The 18256-nt window shown below is 41.8% G+C and overlaps 1 protein-coding gene across 1 annotated transcript; it reads right to left on the bottom strand.

Annotated features, from left to right (window-relative positions):
- Nucleotides 1-5776: 5776 nt before the first annotated feature.
- On the bottom strand, nucleotides 5777-16892 carry LOC143486073 (protein mono-ADP-ribosyltransferase PARP12-like). Its single transcript, XM_076985869.1, has 12 exons — nucleotides 16381-16892; nucleotides 16153-16288; nucleotides 15748-16045; nucleotides 15547-15648; nucleotides 15145-15277; nucleotides 14887-15055; nucleotides 14657-14777; nucleotides 14449-14545; nucleotides 13485-13560; nucleotides 7644-7774; nucleotides 7134-7285; nucleotides 5777-6871 (listed from the first exon to the last, which is right to left on the bottom strand). The coding sequence occupies exons 1-12, from the start codon at nucleotides 16695-16697 to the stop codon at nucleotides 6597-6599; spliced, it is 2007 nt and encodes a 668-aa protein (XP_076841984.1). The 5' UTR covers nucleotides 16698-16892; the 3' UTR covers nucleotides 5777-6596.
- Nucleotides 16893-18256: the final 1364 nt, after the last annotated feature.

Below are 18256 nucleotides of genomic sequence, written 5' to 3'. Positions count from 1 at the left end.
CTGAGCTTAGCCAGCCTGCAGGAGATTCAGTGTGTTGTGTGGAGCTGGTAGTAGAGCATATAAGTTGAGATCTTAGCGTAACATTAGTGCAAGGAGGTTAGTGTAACATCAGTCTGAAAATGTTAGTGTTGTGTTTGCATTTATAGTGAAAACATTAGTGTAACGTTATTGTCATGTTTGGCTTAGCCTCTTATGTCACTCAAGTCTTTGTTTTGGTTTTGCTTCCGTGTTTTTGTTATCCTGTATGCACACGCCCTTGTGGTTCTGTAGCCCATCATTTTGTCATGGCTTCCACCTGTTCCTGCTTTTGTCATTTATTGTATGTCTTTGTCTTTTGTTTCATTTGGTATCTGTGGGTTAATGTTCAAGTATGTGCTCGTGAAGTTCATGCTTAGTTTATTGTCATAACCATTTGTGAGTTTCATTCGTTTTCTCAGTTGCCACATCTCTGCATTAAATTAATTCATTAAATCATGACTTAAGGTTGCAGGGATGAATGAAAGGCTTGAAAGTGCAGTCAGATAAGCACGGTCATATGAAATGAAGTTTGGAGCTTGCTGTTAGATGTTTTACTGTTTTCGATACTGCCTCATTTGGTTTTTATCTTGTTTGTTGTCTGAGAGCGGCCACAGTGGCCATGTTCGTGGAAGGCTTCATATCTCTATTACCTTCTGGCTCTATCCTTTTATCTACTGACATGGCTGGACCTGGAGACCTGGATACTTTACATACCATTACGCACTTCAGTATACGAGCATAAAGTGTGTCTCTTTTTTGCTCCATTCCTTATTTGTTCATATTACCTCTTTTGTATTATTTCTTTAATTATTTACATTCAGGGTTTCCACACCTTGGTTAACATCAAATTCAAGACCTTTAAATAATTTTCCAGGACCAACTTCCTCAAATTCAAGGAATGCACCTGGCAACATTTACCAAACTGTTACCCCTGAATATGTTATCAAAGAACGATGTTAATACAATGCAAATTCAAAAGACTGAATGTCATTTCAAGCCATGCATCCTGAAATTTTCTGTGCATGACATTAAGCGCTGATTCAACGAAAACTTCACTCACACTCAATGTGACTGGCAATTTAGCAATGCACCTGTGAGAAGGTGACATTCACATAAAGTGGCTACACATACGTTAACTACATACAGGAAACACGAGCTTTCGGTGCTGAACAAACACACAAATTTCTCTACAGGAGAATGACCAAACTTTTGCAAAGTAAAAGTCAGCATAGGCCCTGTAGAATCAATGTAATTTTTAGGGGTGTATTCAACTAAGGATTTTCATAGTCGAATCTGATTCGTCAGCTTTTCCCTTTAGTCGACTAATAGTCGAATCGGGTTTATTTTTATTTTTTTTATTTAGAGCACCTTAAACGGGATCCCGTTCTCATTCAGGACTTTTTTCCTCTTCAAAGAAAAAACCTAAAACACTCAGATAAATGAATAAACACGGTAGGTTGGCTTTATTCAGCTTTTATTTATTTACTTATTTATTTTTTTATGAAACGTTAGAGAACATTAACCGTCAGTTAATGTTATAATATCGAACTGTCAGACAGGCACTGTGCAAAATGTCAAAAATATTTTAAATAAAATATGCCTGCCTGAAAATATAAAAATATTGCTACACAACAGCAAAAATGTATAAGGAAAGGTTCAAGTAACGGGGTTTAAAAGCAAACAACATCAAAAAATGTTTATAGGCTTACTTGCGAGACGCACCGCGACGAGACGACGCGACCGAAACAAAAAGTTTTTTTTCGCCTTACGCGTTTTAAATGGTATGCCATGTTGGTTGTTGTCGTGCGAAATGAAAGACGTTGATGACATAACTTGCACTTTACTTTCTTTGATTCATCTTTATCTTTTTCAAAATACTTTGAAATACTATGAAAGTTTTTTAGTAGCCGTTATAATCTCGGCAGATGCTGTGTATTGTGTTGCGTGTTCAGCTCCGCTCGTTTGGATTGTGCAACTGCAGGGTGTGATTTATTAATGTGTAGTAAGGAAGATGCCTATTGTTAATGCACAAACATCATTTTTAAATATTTATTAACAGAAATTAGGATGATTTTATTTCACAAAAGGCTATATATAACGAAAACAAGACATTTCATGTAACAACTAATGCTTAGCAGCATCCTTGGGTACCGCCATGCAGTTAGAATGGTACATTCGACTATGACGTTCATAGTCGACTAGGGGGTATAGTCGACTATAGTCGAATCAGCGACTATCGCAGGTCACCCCTAGTAATTTTAAATGAACTTGTGCTGGCAAAATAATGACACATTGACAGTAGACAAATAATAATAATAATACACATATGCATATACACATACTGTACATACATAAAACAGAATATGGCATCAGAGAAATCCGAACTTAAGTTTTCTGCATAAAATAAAATGGTTTCAACATCAAAAGAATGTTAAGTTTGACATTAGACCAGTTTCTAGTGTCCATGCAAAAACTTTGTGAATATTGACATGAAAAAACAAATGCTCCTGTAATTCATCTTCTGACTTACAAAAGGCACATGAATCTACATCAAGTTTAAGTCTTCTTTCAAGAAACATGGCTACAGGATATATCTTATTTATTATTTTGAAATGAATCTCTTTTACTTTAGAAGATATGGGCCATTTGACAAGCCATTGTGGTTTTATAATTTGTATTAGGATGTTTCTTGAAAGAATCTCTATTATATGTTATTACACTTGAAGTCAACTAAGTTATAGTCATTCACTTTTAACATGGGCATCGAAACAGTCAACTCTGAATATAAAATTAAATTTTGATTAATTGAATCAATGATAAAGGAATCACTTTGCAGACTTTCTTAAAATCTTTATAACAACTATCATATCAGTGTGACGGGCAGGGTGAGCAACTAAAAAGGAAGCAATCACACCAAGTCTCAGGGAAAGAGGGTGGTTTAATTGAAAGTGCGCAAACCAAAAACCCATGACATAGTTCCAAATGAAGGAAATAATAACCAGCAGTCAACTGGTACAAAGACAAGACATATATAGACGAACAAACAACCCTCAGGTGAGACGGATCACGGGTCCCGTCCACCTGAGGGACGAACACGTGACCAAAACAGGACAGCTGCCGCTGTAAACGGGGGCGACCGGCAGGGGGCCCCCCCACAACGTGACAATCAGATCATATTTTTCAACAAAGGATGAGAAATTTTAAACATGACAATCTTTTACATAGCAATCTTTTGTAAATATTGACTTCCTACCAACTGTGCCCTATTATTCCTTGACTGCGGTCTTCATCCATGTGAAATTTCAAACCCCCTAAAATATTCAAGGACCTTCAAGAACTGCTGTCTTTTATGCCTGTTTTCAAAAACCTTCCAGGGCCCTGAACTTATTTTTTCAGATTCACAAACTGTCAAGGATTTCAAGGACCCGTGGGAACCCTTGTACATTGTTCCAGTTGTGGTGTCTAGTGTAGACCGAAGAAGGATGAGCTTTATCTTTTGAGTCTTGGTTTCTAAAGTTTCTTCCACATGCTCTTGGGAGTTGCACTCAGGATCCACTGGACACATGACATCTCCCAGCTGACCTGGGAACAGCTAAGGATCCCCCAGGAGTCGAGGCTAAAGGAAGTGGTTGAAGACAGACCCCTGGACTTCTCTACTCACTCTTTTGCCACTGAATTATGTATTCATCTTGCTCATCAGGGTGAGATTCAGTATTATCAGAAGTAGCAGCTGGAGTGAACACGTCCCTTTGTAAACATTTAAAGTAAAGAGCACAAGAGTGTGTTTGTGGTAAACAACATCTTCACTCACATTTCCTTTTTTACAGATTAGTAAAATACAAAGTGCTACAACAGCAATAATTTAATTAATTAATTTATAATTAACATATAATTGACATAGCAGACGTACTGCATATGACATGTAAACGTGTTTTCTTTTCTCCTCTTCCTGATTTTCTGAATTCCTTCTGTGACGCTCGTAGGAAGGAGGCACGACGAGCGTCGCAAGGTGCAACAGAGAACGTTTTATTGGACGAAACAGACGTGTAAGCTCCGAGCGTAGAGCGAGCACAACACACACTCACACTGGCACGGAACTTTAGACATAGACGAGCACAAGACACTGCGCGAGCGCACATTAAATAGGTGATTAACACAGACCCTCGTGATCTCGAGACAAGGCACAGGTGAGACTACGAACACGCTCACAAACAACCCACACCCACGGAACTACTAATATGGACATAACAGCACGCAGACGACATGATGACACGCCCACAGGGAAGGGTCCGGGGCTGTGACCGTGACAGAACCCTCCACCAGGGGCTCGCTACTCCCGGAGCGTCCCGCGCAGCTGGAAAGCCCCGAACCAGCACCAACGGGCAGGTCCGGAGCCGCCGGGTTCACGAGCCTCCGAGAGCCGTCTCCCCCGATGGTGGGAACCGCCACGAACAGCTCTAGAACACCCTCCCTGGGAAGACAGGGGAAAGTACATTAAACACGGGCACGTGGACGAACACACATACAGGAACATGAAACACAAGGGGCACAAGAGGGAAAAGGAAATTAGGGATAAACAAGGGGACTGACAAACACACAGGCATGGGCAGCCAGGAGATCGCGCTCCCCGCTTGCAAGAGCGCGGCCAGCGGCGCGAACCCTCCCAGGGCTGCAGGCGGAACCAGAGGCGGGGTCCCTTCCTTCTGCAGGACCGGTCCTCCCGCGCGCGCAGCGCTGCTTGGCGCTCCAGGCAACCGCGCACCCGCTGGCTTGGCTTTGGGCGCTTCAGGCTTCTTCCTGGGCGCTGGCGGGGGTTTTGCCTGACGCCGCTCATTGGCCGGGGTACGAGGTGCCTCGGGGGGCAACCCGAAACACACCCCCGGGCCTCGGGTCTCTTGCGCTCGCCGGGGTAGCATCTCTTCGCCCTCTGACGTCTCCATCCGCTCCTCCTCCTCCGAGGCTCCTGGGCTCCTTGACATCGCCTCTTCCACGGAGACGTAAGGCGAGCAGTCCATCCAGCTCGCCTCAGAGCCCGAACGCGCCTCGCCCTCCGGTCTCCTCCCCTTCTCTGTACGCACGGTCATTTCTGACCGCACAGAGGAGGAAGAGCTAGACACCTCCTCGCCCTCGCTGTTGGATTCGGCGAGTGGCGCACACACGGACGGCGGAGGGCTGACGTCTTGTTCTCCCTCGCTGTCCTCTCTGGTGGACTCCGAGTAGACGGACGGGGGAGGACTGATGTCTGGATCCTCTCCTCCGTAATACACGGTGGGCGCCGAGTAAACGGAGGGAGGGGGACTGACGTCTGGATCCTCTCCTCCGTAATACACGGTGGGCGCCGAGTAAACGGAGGGAGGGGGACTGACGTCTTCACCCTCGCTCTCTCCGTAGTGCGTGCCTGATTCGGCACTTACAGAGGGCAGAGGGCTGGCTTCCTCGGTCACGAGGGGAGCGGAGTGCTTGAACGGAGCAGAGCTGGCACCTCTCTCCGTCTCCTCCTCGGAATCTTCGGAAGGAAGAGGACTCTCCTCCTCCTCGGACTCCTCGCTCCCAAACTCAACCTCGGGGGGGGCAAATGTCCACGCAGCTGTGCTCACATAGAACGGCCCAGTCTCCTCCAGGTCTGCCGGGGGGAAGGTCCCTTCCACCAGCAACTCCTCTCGGGCATATGCAGGGTGAGATGAATGGCGACGCTTGCTTTTCTTCTTTCCCTTCTTTGCCCGGGGAGCGTATCCCGGCATCTTGACGGCTCGTCTTTCTGTGACGCTCGTAGGAAGGAGGCACGACGAGCGTCGCAAGGTGCAACAGAGAACGTTTTATTGGACGAAACAGACGTGTAAGCTCCGAGCGTAGAGCGAGCACAACACACACTCACACTGGCACGGAACTTTAGACATAGACGAGCACAAGACACTGCGCGAGCGCACATTAAATAGGTGATTAACACAGACCCTCGTGATCTCGAGACAAGGCACAGGTGAGACTACGAACACGCTCACAAACAACCCACACCCACGGAACTACTAATATGGACATAACAGCACGCAGACGACATGATGACACGCCCACAGGGAAGGGTCCGGGGCTGTGACCGTGACACCTTCATTTTATTCCACTTTCATTTTTCAATAAAATTGTGAAAAATTTGTGCTACTCATTAATTGATTTCTTAATGCAATCTAATACAATTATGAACCAACAAACAAAATAAACAAAATGTCCAGTTGCAGGAGAATGCTGTTGATCCAAAAGGCGATTTAGAAACGATTTGTACCTGACACAGACACTAGCTGAGCAATTACTACATGGGGTCATGTACTAAAATACAAATGTTTAGCCCTGCTGATTAAGCTTAACAAAGTGCTGTCATAGCACTGCATATTGAAATGGTATTGTAGATTTCCTACAGAAAGAGGAGGAGGGGTAACTGTTGCTAAGTACATTTCATAACATTAGGCACAAATCGCATTATTTAAATATTCAAAGTGCTGAATAGATTGAAAAGATGACCTGCTTCAACAGGTACTTTTGTTTTCACCCATGCGTCTATCTAATGAATCCTGAAGCATTGCAGGCACTCATGAAATGAGGCATTTAGACTCCTCGCGAGCATACTCAATGATGAATTCTGGGTAGACCTGGTACTTCTCAAAAATGACAAAAATGCTGGGATTGGTTACATTGTCAACACAGCTGTCATAAAAGCCATTAGGTGATGCAGGAGGGCGGACCAATTTATTATGGCCACCGGTGTAGCTACCCACCAGAACCCGTGCAACAAACATCCTTTTGGAGCTGTTTTCACTGTTGGAATAACTGTCCGAGTATGAGGCATCTCTGGCAAAATAACTCCCTGATTAAAAAACAAAAAATGGTTACCAACCATAACTGAACACTATACTGTGAAGACTTGATTTTCAAAAAATATATGCAATTGAATTCAGGACACAAAATGCAAGATGTATAGATATATATTAAAATATTTAGATGTTGCATCTTCTGTGATGATACACAAGACACATTACATTTACAAATAACATGCAGGACTCATTTTGATTACTAATATTATTGTAATAAGATTTAAAATTAAGATGACAATAATGATCCTCTCTCACCTTTTCCATACACTGTGGCATGAAGCCCACAGATCCTCCAGTCAAAGTTCTGCTCACAGATGGCATCAATTACAGACGGATCAGTTCCATGGAACAGGAGACGCTCCTCCACCTCCATCCCTCTGTTCCTCTCCTTCATCTGCTCTTTCTGCCTAGTGAAAAGAAGAATCAAAATAATCGTGATACACGGTTTTGAAGCACAGGACATATAAGTTAGCAGGTTCTTGGGCGGTATATATAATGCACCCTTATTTTAACTTTCTGTGATAAATTATATATTAACTCTTTTAAGTAAAATTTCCATATAATGTATTTAATTCCTTCTTTTATAGTAACAGTGAAAATGGCCACCTGGCTCAATGGTATTTTTTTTATCTTTTATCAAAAATTTGCTAAATATTTTAACCAAAAGTTAAATGGGAATTGCTCTATAATTCTTGTAGAACTAGAGAAGATTCTTCAATGCTTAATAATATTAATTCATAGGAAGCAGGTGAACTTTGATCTTACCACTGGAAGACCTTCCACAGAGAGCTGTTCTGATTTCTATGAATGCTGATAACAGCAAAGCCAGACATAGTCTCTTTGAACATTTTCTCTATCATCAGGTATTCAGCATCTGTCTTGGGCAAGGGAACCAGCTGCAACCAAAATTACAAGTCAAAATGGTGTGCATATCACCACAGCATACGTACAAACACAATCCCCTCAGGTATAAGGAACTTAAGAAGAACATTGATCAGGCTGTTACATGGAATGGTCAATCTAGTGTACCTTGTACAGAGATGTATAGTAACGAAGTAGAACTACTTTACCACTGTACTTAAGTACACTGTAAAAAATGGTCTTGCACTTTAGTTATCTGAACTAAAAATGTATAGTCAATATGACTACAAATTGTGTAATTTGTTGATATAAATTATTATTTCATGTTTAGTTTCTTAACAAATAAAAAGCTTTTTCAACTTAGATTTTCAAGTCATCTGAAATCACTAGGGGTGTGACGAGATCTCGTGTCATGAGATCTCGCGAGACGTAACTCCACGAGACTTCTTGTTGCATTAAAAATCGCGAGATTTGTGATCCAGCAAGCAGCCAGAATGACTTAGGAAAATACAGGTATTACTACTGAAGATGCCCCCGCCACTTTCAAATCGTTTGTTTGGCAGCATTTTGGGTACCCGGCGGAAATGATAAATGGAAAGAGAGTGACAGATAAGACACGAGCCATATGCAAACGTATGAAAATAATGCCGTACACCATGACTAATACGAGCAGGATGCAGAGAAATTTACAGCACCACCACAGCTCAGTACTCAAATCAACATATTGAACAGAGGTAGCAGGGACAGAAAGGCGCTTTGGCAAGTTGAGACAGCAAAGGATATCGGGAGCAGTGTGGGGATGATAATATTCTTAAAAATGAACATGGCAGTGTAGTTGCAGCTAATTCAGTGACATACTTGGTCAGGCTCTGTTTGCACTATTTGCACTCTGTATTGACAGAGAAGATAATGCACATAATACAGTGAGTCCCCTCTTAATGACGGGCCTGGTTAACGACGACCGGAGTTACGACCGACTTTTTATTTTATTTTGCGCGGTGCGCGGAGGAGCAGTGGCAGCACAGTGGAGTGTTGTGTATGATAAGCTGAGGCAGCGCAGCCTACATCTCGGCAACGCGATTGCTTTTTCTCACGCTGTACGCACAAGAACATTGATAGTTTTTTTAATACTGTATTTATGATCAAAGCGTATCTAAATCTAGGGTCAAGCTTAACGACGAAAACTGCTTCACGACGGACTTTTCAGTCTCTAACAGTCAATAAGCGGGTACTCACTGTAATATTGTTTGCGCTTGAAAAAAGGAGAAATATTTAATCCTATTTATTTTATTTTAACTTTTATGAAATTTTATTTTAATTTAAATTTGTACAGGAAGAAGTTTATTAAAAGTTCATGCTTACATAATGCATGTTAAAAGTTATAATAATTTCAAATTATTATATATATATATATTATTATTAATATATATATATATATATATATATATATATATATATATATATATATATATATATATATATATATATATATATATATATATATTATTATGAATAATTTCAAAATGCATGTGTAAATCAGTAAAAAAAAGACTGTTGTCCAGTCATATAATTTGTAATTTTAGTGTTCTTAAAATCTCGTCTCATTCTCGTGAACCCAATATCGTGTCTCGTCACACCCCTAGAAATCACCATATTAATTAAATCGATTTACATGCCATAACGTCTTTTTTTTTACGTTCAGTACGTCAGCGCAGGGGGCTAGCAGGTGCCCTTGACCTCCGCCATTTCTTTCTGGCGACACGCAGACCACTTTTATTATCTTTTTGACGTGGTAGAATGTTCTCATAGTCCTCCTAAGATGGCTGGCAATATTTAAATACATAGCTGGCTAGCTAAAGATAAATTTTGCTGATTCTGCTTAGCCAGTCACAGTGATATTCAGAGTACATCAGTAAGAACTGGATACTTCCCACTAAGAACCAAAATTTTGCACAATGAAGCTGTTAAGAGCCTTAAAGAGCACGACAGCATATTTGTTGACGGAGTTAAGAGTGACTGTGTTTTAAATAAACTATTTTTACTGCATAACAGGCTTTCCACACTTTTTTCACATGTTGTATAAACTTGCTATTTCAATTGGTTCCGTTTTAATATAAAGGGAAGTCGGCAATAGAAAACCAAATTAAATTAATTTAAATTACTAAGTAATTTTAGTAGAACTAATTAGTGGAGACATTACATTAACTACATAACTCTATTTGAAATAAGTCAAAATCATGTTAAGTGTCACGGTGACAGCTCCGGACCCTTCCCTGTGGGCATGCCGCTACGTTGTCTGCGTGTCGTTATGTCCATGTATGTACTTCCGTGGGCGTGGGTCGTCTGTGAGCGTGTTCGTGGTATCACCTGTGCCTTGTCTCGAGGTCACGTGGGTCTGTGTAATTCACCTATTTAATGTGCGTTCGCGCAGTGTCTTGTGCTCGTCTTTGTCTAAAGTTCATGCCCGTGTAAGCACCAGCGTCAGCGTCCTTTCACCGTATGTGCTGAGCTTTGTGTGTTTATGTGGATTAAACGTTATATGTTCATCGCAAGACGCTCGTCGTGTCTCCTCCTTCCTCCCGCACGCCAGCGTCACAGAAAGACGAGCCGTTTACAGAGGGCGTATGCCAGGATACGCCACCCGGGCACTGAAGGGGAGAAGAAAGAGCCGGCGTCACCACGGCTCTTCCCCGGACCGGCGCCAGGAGGTCTCCGTCACCGAGCAGACCAGGAAGCAGGACCCTATCTGCACATACCTGCTCTGTGCCGCTCGGGAGACAGAAGATGCGGAGATGGCGGACTACTTCCGCCGAACCGCGTTACGCGGATGGGAGGAGAGACACCCCCACGCGTCCCTGGAGCTGCCACCCACGGCGGAAGGGAGGAGGACAACGCACCGCTCCCGGTCTTCCCCGAGGAGGAGGATACTGGTGAGCCGTTTCTGGTGGGTGCATGCGCCTTTGCCCTCACCCCTCCCGAGGATGAGTTCGGGGAAGCGGACTCTCCAAGCGAGGAGGAGGACGAGACCTACCCCCCGTCGGAGTATTCCGATTCCACCATGGACTACGGTGAGGCGGAGGGAGAAGACGAGGAAGATGCTCGCTCTCCGTCCGTCTGCTCCGCTCCCACCACAGACTACAGTGAGGGAGAGGAGGAGGACAAGACCTACCCCCCGTCGGAGTATTCCGATTCCACCATGGACTACGGTGAGGCGGAGGGAGAAGACGAGGAAGACGCTCGCTCTCCGTCCATCTGCTCCGCTCCCACCACAGACTACAGTGAGGGAGAGGAGGAGGACAAGACCTACCCCCCGTCGGAGTATTCCGAGTCCACCGTAGACTACGGTGAGGCGGAGGGAGAAAACGAGGACCGGACCCTTCCCTGTGGGCGTGCCGCTACGTTGTCTGCGTGTCGTTATGTCCATGTTTGTACTTCCGTGGGCATGGGTCGTCTGTGAGCTTGTTCGTGGTATCACCTGTGCCTTGTCTCGAGGTCACGTGGGTCTGTGTAATTCACCTATTTAATGTGCGTTCGTACAGTGTCTTGTGCTCGTCTTTGTCTAAAGTTCATGCCCGTGTAAGCACCCGCGTCAGCGTGCTTGCACCATATGTGCTGAGCTTTGTGTGTTTATGTGGATTAAACGTTATATGTTCATCGCAAGACGCTCATCGTGTCTCCTTCCTCCCGCACGCCAGCGTCACATTAAGTAAACAAAGGATTTTAGTTGGTACTAAAGTGATGTAGCTGGTTAAATTAAATTTTTAAAGTTAAACTGATTTGATGTCCAGTTAATACAACATTACAGTCCTATTTGAATTGAATTGTCAACTAGTTATCTTAACTGATAAAGTCCAGGCTTTGTCTTCATCCAGGGGGTCCAGCTGGGTGTAGTGGACCGATTGCAATTTTTGTTAAATTAATCAGCAGATTTAGCCCAATTGCAAGTAAAATAAACAATACATATGTTAAATTAGTTTGCTCTCTTATTTATTTATTAGTTACTTTTTTATTAAAATGTAACACAATAAGGAAATGAATCATAAAACATGGTGGCTGACAGGCTGGTCCTATGGCTAGCTGCTCACGGGCTGGTGCTAACGGAGCTGGCTGTTGCTCATCCTCCTTTTCATTATTAGTATCAGACTCTGATGTTATGTTGCTCACGGAAAATGAGCCAAGGACCAATGAATCTCAGTTTGAAAAAAAAAAAATTTTAGAATTTTTTTAAGCTGATTTTTAAAAAATGGGTCCCACAGACCCTTGGACCATATAAGGGTTAACCTTGATGTGTTTCTTCAAGTTCGAAGGTGAATTTTTGAAGGCCAATATTTCACACTCTTTAGGGAGGCAGAGTAGGCACTTTATCCTATAGGAATTTAGGGGTGGTCTCCTTCCTCAAACATTGTCTCTTGGAAGGGCGGGGGTAATCTCCTTTTTCACCCTCACTGCCATGATCACTCGATGTGGAAGGTGCCAATATACATTAAAACGCCAACAAGCTTATGTAATGCACTTCTTTTGCTATTACATATTCTTCTGCTGTTACCAAACACTGTACCATCTCTTTTAGTATGATAAAAAAGCTAATTATTTTGAATCATTTCAAAATATATGTTTATTTGTATAAATATGTATATTAAGCTAAAGGTAGCCAAAAATATTGAAAATGGACCTTGAAAGTGCCGTACAAGTGCATGAATTGCACCTTGTAACTTCGCAAGCACAAAAATCAAGAGGTGCATGACTTTGTGACGCGACTGTGCACGGGGCCAATGCACATGGGCGGAGCCACTGCAATTGCATCATTTTTGCCACGTGGACTCTTGTGCCATTCGATGCATCAAGTATGAACTTACGAAGCTCAAATGTTCAGTGAAGGGAGGCAGCAAAGTAAAAGGCGGGATACGATAATGTGCAGTTTTCTCATGAGACAGCCTGCTCGCTTGACCCGGTGACAGCGTCATCTACTGCTCTGGCAGTGATGATATGGGTTTTGTGAGGATATGGGTTACACTTGACGACAAGTGTAAGCTCCGTGCGTAGCAAGAGTAGCATACACACACTCATACAGACACGTAGCTTTAGACAAAGACGAGCACAAGACACTGCACGAACGCACATTAAATAGGTGAATCACACAGACCCACGTGACCTCGAGACAAGGCACAGGTGATACTAACGAACACGCTCACAAACGCCCCAGACCCACGGAAGTACAAACATGGACATAACGACACGCAGACAACATAGCGGCACGCCCACAGGGAAGGGTCCGGAGCTGTTCCGTAACAACCCTTAGAACCCGACGTACAGATTTTACGTCCAAAATACACCTTGTTTTCTCAGCTAAATTAAGGTTAAATTGTACTTCTGTGTCTAACCTATGACGTAGTGGGACATAGGTTATCGGGTTTTTGTGTACAAAGTGTTAAGCCCAGTATTTTAAATTGCTACTTGTTTTTACATACAGAACACTTGTGGTCTTTGACAGTATTGATTTGTAAGTAATGTATAAAACATTTGATAATCAGACTTTGACTGCTTTCTTTAATTAATACAAAACACAATACTTTTTACTTTCAGTACTTTAGTAATAAAAAAAGTACAAAAAATGCTGAATACTTCTGCACTTCCACTTAAGTAAAGTTTTTAAAGAACATTTAAACTTCTACTCAAGTCACTTTTTTATAAAGTACTTGTACTTTTACTCAAGTATGGGTCTCTAATACTTTATACATGTCTGACCTTGTAGGAGTAGCTGGGTAGGGCTCCTCTATCCCAGTGTGCAGGAACCACCACAGAGGAGGCGCCAGAGCTTTCCCTGTAGAATTAAGAAAAAATTAAGCAGATAGAAGAATGTCTTATGATTTATCAACCTCAGTTTCCAAGCAATGGAAATCCTAATTCTAATTTAGCTACAACTGTTTAAATTATTAGTATAGTATAAGTAATATACTATAAGTATTATAATAGTATTATATATATATATATATATATATATATATATATATATATATATATATATATATATATATATATATATATATATATATATATATAATTCTTCTAACATATAACATTGTACAACAGTTAGTTCCAACCATTCATTTGACTGGACTAGAGACATTCCATGAGAGCTGATAGACAATATAACAGCCCTGGACTTTTGAACTATACATATACCTCTGCACCATATACCTCCATATACCTGTAGGTTTGTGCTATAATGCTGCAAAAAGAGGCTGCCCACAGACACAATGGAGGGAAACGTACAAGATACACATGCAGAAAAATGTTTGTGTTGCATAACAATAGTCCAATCCCAGTCCTGTCTATTTGTGTTGGCAGAGCCAAATTAATAATTAAATGAACAAACAAATTATTAGCTGTTATTGTTAACTAATACACAACGTTTGGAGAAACATTGTATAAATGTCACACCAGAAGTCATGTCTATGATTGGCCTCACATCTCCAACTGAATCATGGCTGTCCTGATATTCAGTATAACAACACTCCCTCTCATGATACTGCTTTAATATCCGAGAAAAGGAAAATGCATTAGTGCTTGTCAAGCCTTATCTGGCAAAGCATGATAACTTCTCATGGGGAAGCAGATATAATCTTTTTGTCTGGGGTACAACCAAGCATCTATGAATGTGATACACTGTAGTGATTGGTCACTCCAGCTGGCCATTTTACACAGATACCTTTTCAATTTGCTGTCAACCTCTGAAGCAGAGACAAACCGAGGCCTTCTCCGAATTTCCCTTTTTGTTTGGTAGAGAATATTTTGCTGATACATATCTGTAAATAATACATACCAGAACCAAAATGACATAATACTGAGAATACATTTTATAATTCAAAAGTAATACAATGGTAAAATTGCACATTGTCTTTCTAGAGTAAGAGTACCTTTCATATAGAGTATGTAATTGTGCTTCTCAGAAGTGACAGAAACCTCACTGTGGGGGTTAGTTTGGTAAATGTTTTCCAGTGCTTGAGAGGTGAAATGTGTGACTTCCTTTGTATCCACCTATAGACCATGACAGTGTACATGCTTATGCAGTTGGGTAAAATTAAAAAGTATGTTAGCCAACCAACGTGCTCAGCCCCAGCAGAAAACCAAAATAAAAGCCACTGACCCCTTGGCCATATTCAGTCCAGACTCCTTGGTTATTCTTCCAGTACCAGAGCCACTCTGTGGTCAGGATGAAGTTAGGAGGTTTGGTAACAGAGGAAGCCGTAGAGAGACGACGGACAGGTGCTGATCCATGCATCATGGTGTTGAAGTTGACTTGCTGAGGCCCTGCACTGAGAGTTTAGCTTCATGGGTTAAGTGAATCACTTTTACAAATAAACCCAAGTTAAAACTTCACTGCATATGACAGAGCGGTGAGTACCTGCTATCATTGGCTGGGTTACAGAAGGCCCTCTCTATCTCCTCCACATTTTCCAAGTCTTTCCATGTCTGCCTATTCTTATCTAAAACCTGCCATTTATAAGGCAGATGGTAATGAACACGGATGCACTTGTCTGAAAAACACAGAAATCATGAATAACGTGAATATTAATAACCAACCAAAACTGAACTACAAGCAACCCTGAACTTACATTTTCAGTGGTTTACTAAAGGTGGTCATTGCTGTCTGTTTAACATACCATTTTCATGTAATTAAAAAAATACAATCTGAATTTCCGACATTCTTAAGTTAATGTGAATACTACTAGTGCTACTGTAAATCATTATGAAAATGATCAGTGGGTGAAGTGAATTAGATTCCATGATCTGTGCAGTGGTTTACCTTTAAAACTGCATCCACTGCGAATAAAGAAAAGACAGATCTCCTTTACGTCATTTTCACTCACTGACCTGCTGGTGGCCTGTCCTGAACTTCCTCCAGTTACTTGACATAATAAAAGACCAACAGAAAACAGTCATTACTAACACTAATAAGGAAAGGAAACATGAGCCAAGTTGAAGAACTGTTTTCTCCAGTTCTAACCTGTACTGGTAATAGGCTTTTTTTCCATACAAGGCAAAACAGCTGTTTTCTCCTTGTAAGAAGAGATCAGATATTTATTTTTGTAAATCTTGCAGAAGTTGATGATGTTTTCTGCGTGAAGTCCTCTGCCATTCAAGATTTTCATAGCATTTGCATCAAACGAATGTGCCCGTTTGCAAGAAGCGCCAAATTTACAGCCATCCTGTAGGAAGTGCTGGCAGAGGTGTAGATTGTTGCAGGACGTCTCATATTTACAACCTCCATGTTCCCCATTCCCCTTATTATAGTGGAAGCACACCTAAACCAATAACAGAAGAAGGTGAAGTCAACAGGAATGTATGGTCCCAGAATAAATGTAAATAAAAAACATGGTTTCAGTAAGCCTGATAATATCCACTCAGTCACCTCTGGTAGTATGTAGGGATCATTCTGTAGCAACAGCTGGAAAAGTTCTGACTTCTCAAGGTGCTGAAGCCCCACTCTGCTTAGTACAAGCATGTTATGAGAGGAATCTAAGACGTGAGAGTTTTTACATCTTGCCCTAAGATAAAAAAAAATAAACATTTAAAACGTATTAGATTAAAAGTGTCAGACGTACCAATAAAGATTTTGGCTCCGATTTAGGCTACTCACCCGAACCTGCAGTTGCCGCACACAAAATACCTGCATATGTGCAAATTTTGGCAACCGCCACATTTCCCAGGTAGTGTTTGACAAACTCGCAGCGATGTTTTAGCGACGATTACGCTATCGTGACTCAGCACGGACGTTTCCCTTTTCTCCTCGACCTCAACCACGACAAACTTGTCGAAGTCAGTAAGCACCTCCAAAAGAACATCATCAGACACTCTGAAATGGTTGCGTAAAAACTCAACCAGACTTTTAAAATCCAGACTGCCTAGATTCTGACAAATAATTCGGAAGACTTGTGATGATACCGCGTGAGACATGGTTATTGAGACTGAAGTGATCTGTGATCCAGCTGTAGAGACGTGGAGTTTCTTGGGCTTATCTACGCCATACCCGCTTTACGGAAGTCTCACTCGGGGTTATTTCCCGAGAAACGAAACTAAACACTTTTAACTCGTAACATCACCAGTTGTTCTACAGATTAAGTCTATAATGTTTTTGTTTTTCATTTCTGAGAGATGGTTGGGGCAAAAATGTAGTAATAATTTAAGACATAAGAGTGAATTGTTGTATTGAATGTTATCCTTGTTATTGTTTAGATGTAGCGCCTATAGATAGACAGTTATCTTAGCTGGCTAACTCGCTAAAATATAACTGGTTATACTTTGTTGTTTGTTGTGTCTTTTTAGCTTCAGAATTCATACTTTGACAAACCGACCAGGGTATAGAAGCCAGAAATATTAGAATCTTGTATGACTGCAGGAGAATGACGTTATTGTCCTGCTAATCTGCTCACTCAAATTTACTCTACTCTCGCTCAGATTCACTTTACTACAGAACAACCAGCTCTCACACCAAATTGCTGTTCTTTCGTTTTTTTGGCGCGTGAATGTGTAACCCACAAACTTATTTATTTATCTATTTATTTTTGCTGCTGCTGCTATTTGTTTCATTTGCAAGTGTTTAGTTTCGCATTTCTGACATATTGCCTAGACTAATAGTATGTTACCTAACATATTGTAGCGTCGGGCCAATGGGGGGTGCCGGAGGGTGACACCATTACCCATGAGCCCTTGCGGCCCCGGCCCTGTTGTGTTTAATTATGCGATGTTTATGTTTGTATAGTGTTTTTAATGATTATTTATTGTGTTTTATCAGTTAAGTCACCCCGGTCCATCCTTTTGTGTACCTGTGCATTATCTTAGTTTCCCCTCCATGTATGTGTAACGTTGCCGTCGTCATGACCTCCCCCTGTGTTTCATGTGCAAGGGGTACCTCATTTAGGCCTCGAGTTATACTGATTGTGCCTGTGAGTGCCAGTTTTATTACAAAGACCAATAAAACCTCTGTTCTGTTTGGAGAATGGACTTCTCTGCAACTTCTTTCTACCACACCACGCCACAATATTGTTATATCTGATTGTACATTTGATCTTTATTAGTTCAGGAATAGACTGTTGAGAATGAGAGAGGGATACCTAGCAGAAGATAATTCTGAAGAGCCTCTGTTGAGAAGTACTGGACACTATTACAGCAGCGTCTCCCACAAGATCTCCTTCGATCGACACCATCACTGTAAGTAATTGCTCGTTTTCTTTTATTTAAGAAACCTTGCATCAAACAGGTGTAAGGGGGGTGGGGTTTAAGCACACACACTAGGGGAAAACGAGAGTTGCTCGTTTTCTTTTATTTAAGAAACCTTGCATCAAACAGGTGTAAGGGGGGTGGGGTTTAAGCACACACACTAGGGGAAAACGAGAGACAGGTGAAACAGGAGGCAGGCTAACGAGTGAGTGGCAAGAACAACAACTGCAGCGACAACAGCACAACAAACAAACACGAATACAGGCACACGACATACCATACCAAGGGAGCCAATA

This window comes from Brachyhypopomus gauderio, chromosome 2, assembly GCF_052324685.1.
Source record: "Brachyhypopomus gauderio isolate BG-103 chromosome 2, BGAUD_0.2, whole genome shotgun sequence".
In the NCBI taxonomy this organism is placed as follows: Eukaryota; Metazoa; Chordata; class Actinopteri; order Gymnotiformes; family Hypopomidae; genus Brachyhypopomus; species Brachyhypopomus gauderio.
Note: the sequence above shows the minus strand (reverse complement) of the source record. Positions and strands in the feature narration are given on the sequence as shown.

What these genes read in the sequence shown, in the direction of transcription:
- LOC143486073 (XM_076985869.1), bottom strand. Translation starts at nt 16,697, where the DNA reads ATGTCTCACGCGGTATCATCACAAGTCTTCCGAATTATTTGTCAGAAT. An exon ending in AACCCAGCCAATGATAGCAG is followed by an intron (nt 15,056 to 15,144) that starts GTACTCACCGCT and finishes CTAAACTCTCAG; the next exon opens with TGCAGGGCCTCAGCAAGTCA. An exon ending in GGACTGAATATGGCCAAGGG is followed by an intron (nt 14,778 to 14,886) that starts GTCAGTGGCTTT and finishes CATGGTCTATAG; the next exon opens with GTGGATACAAAGGAAGTCAC.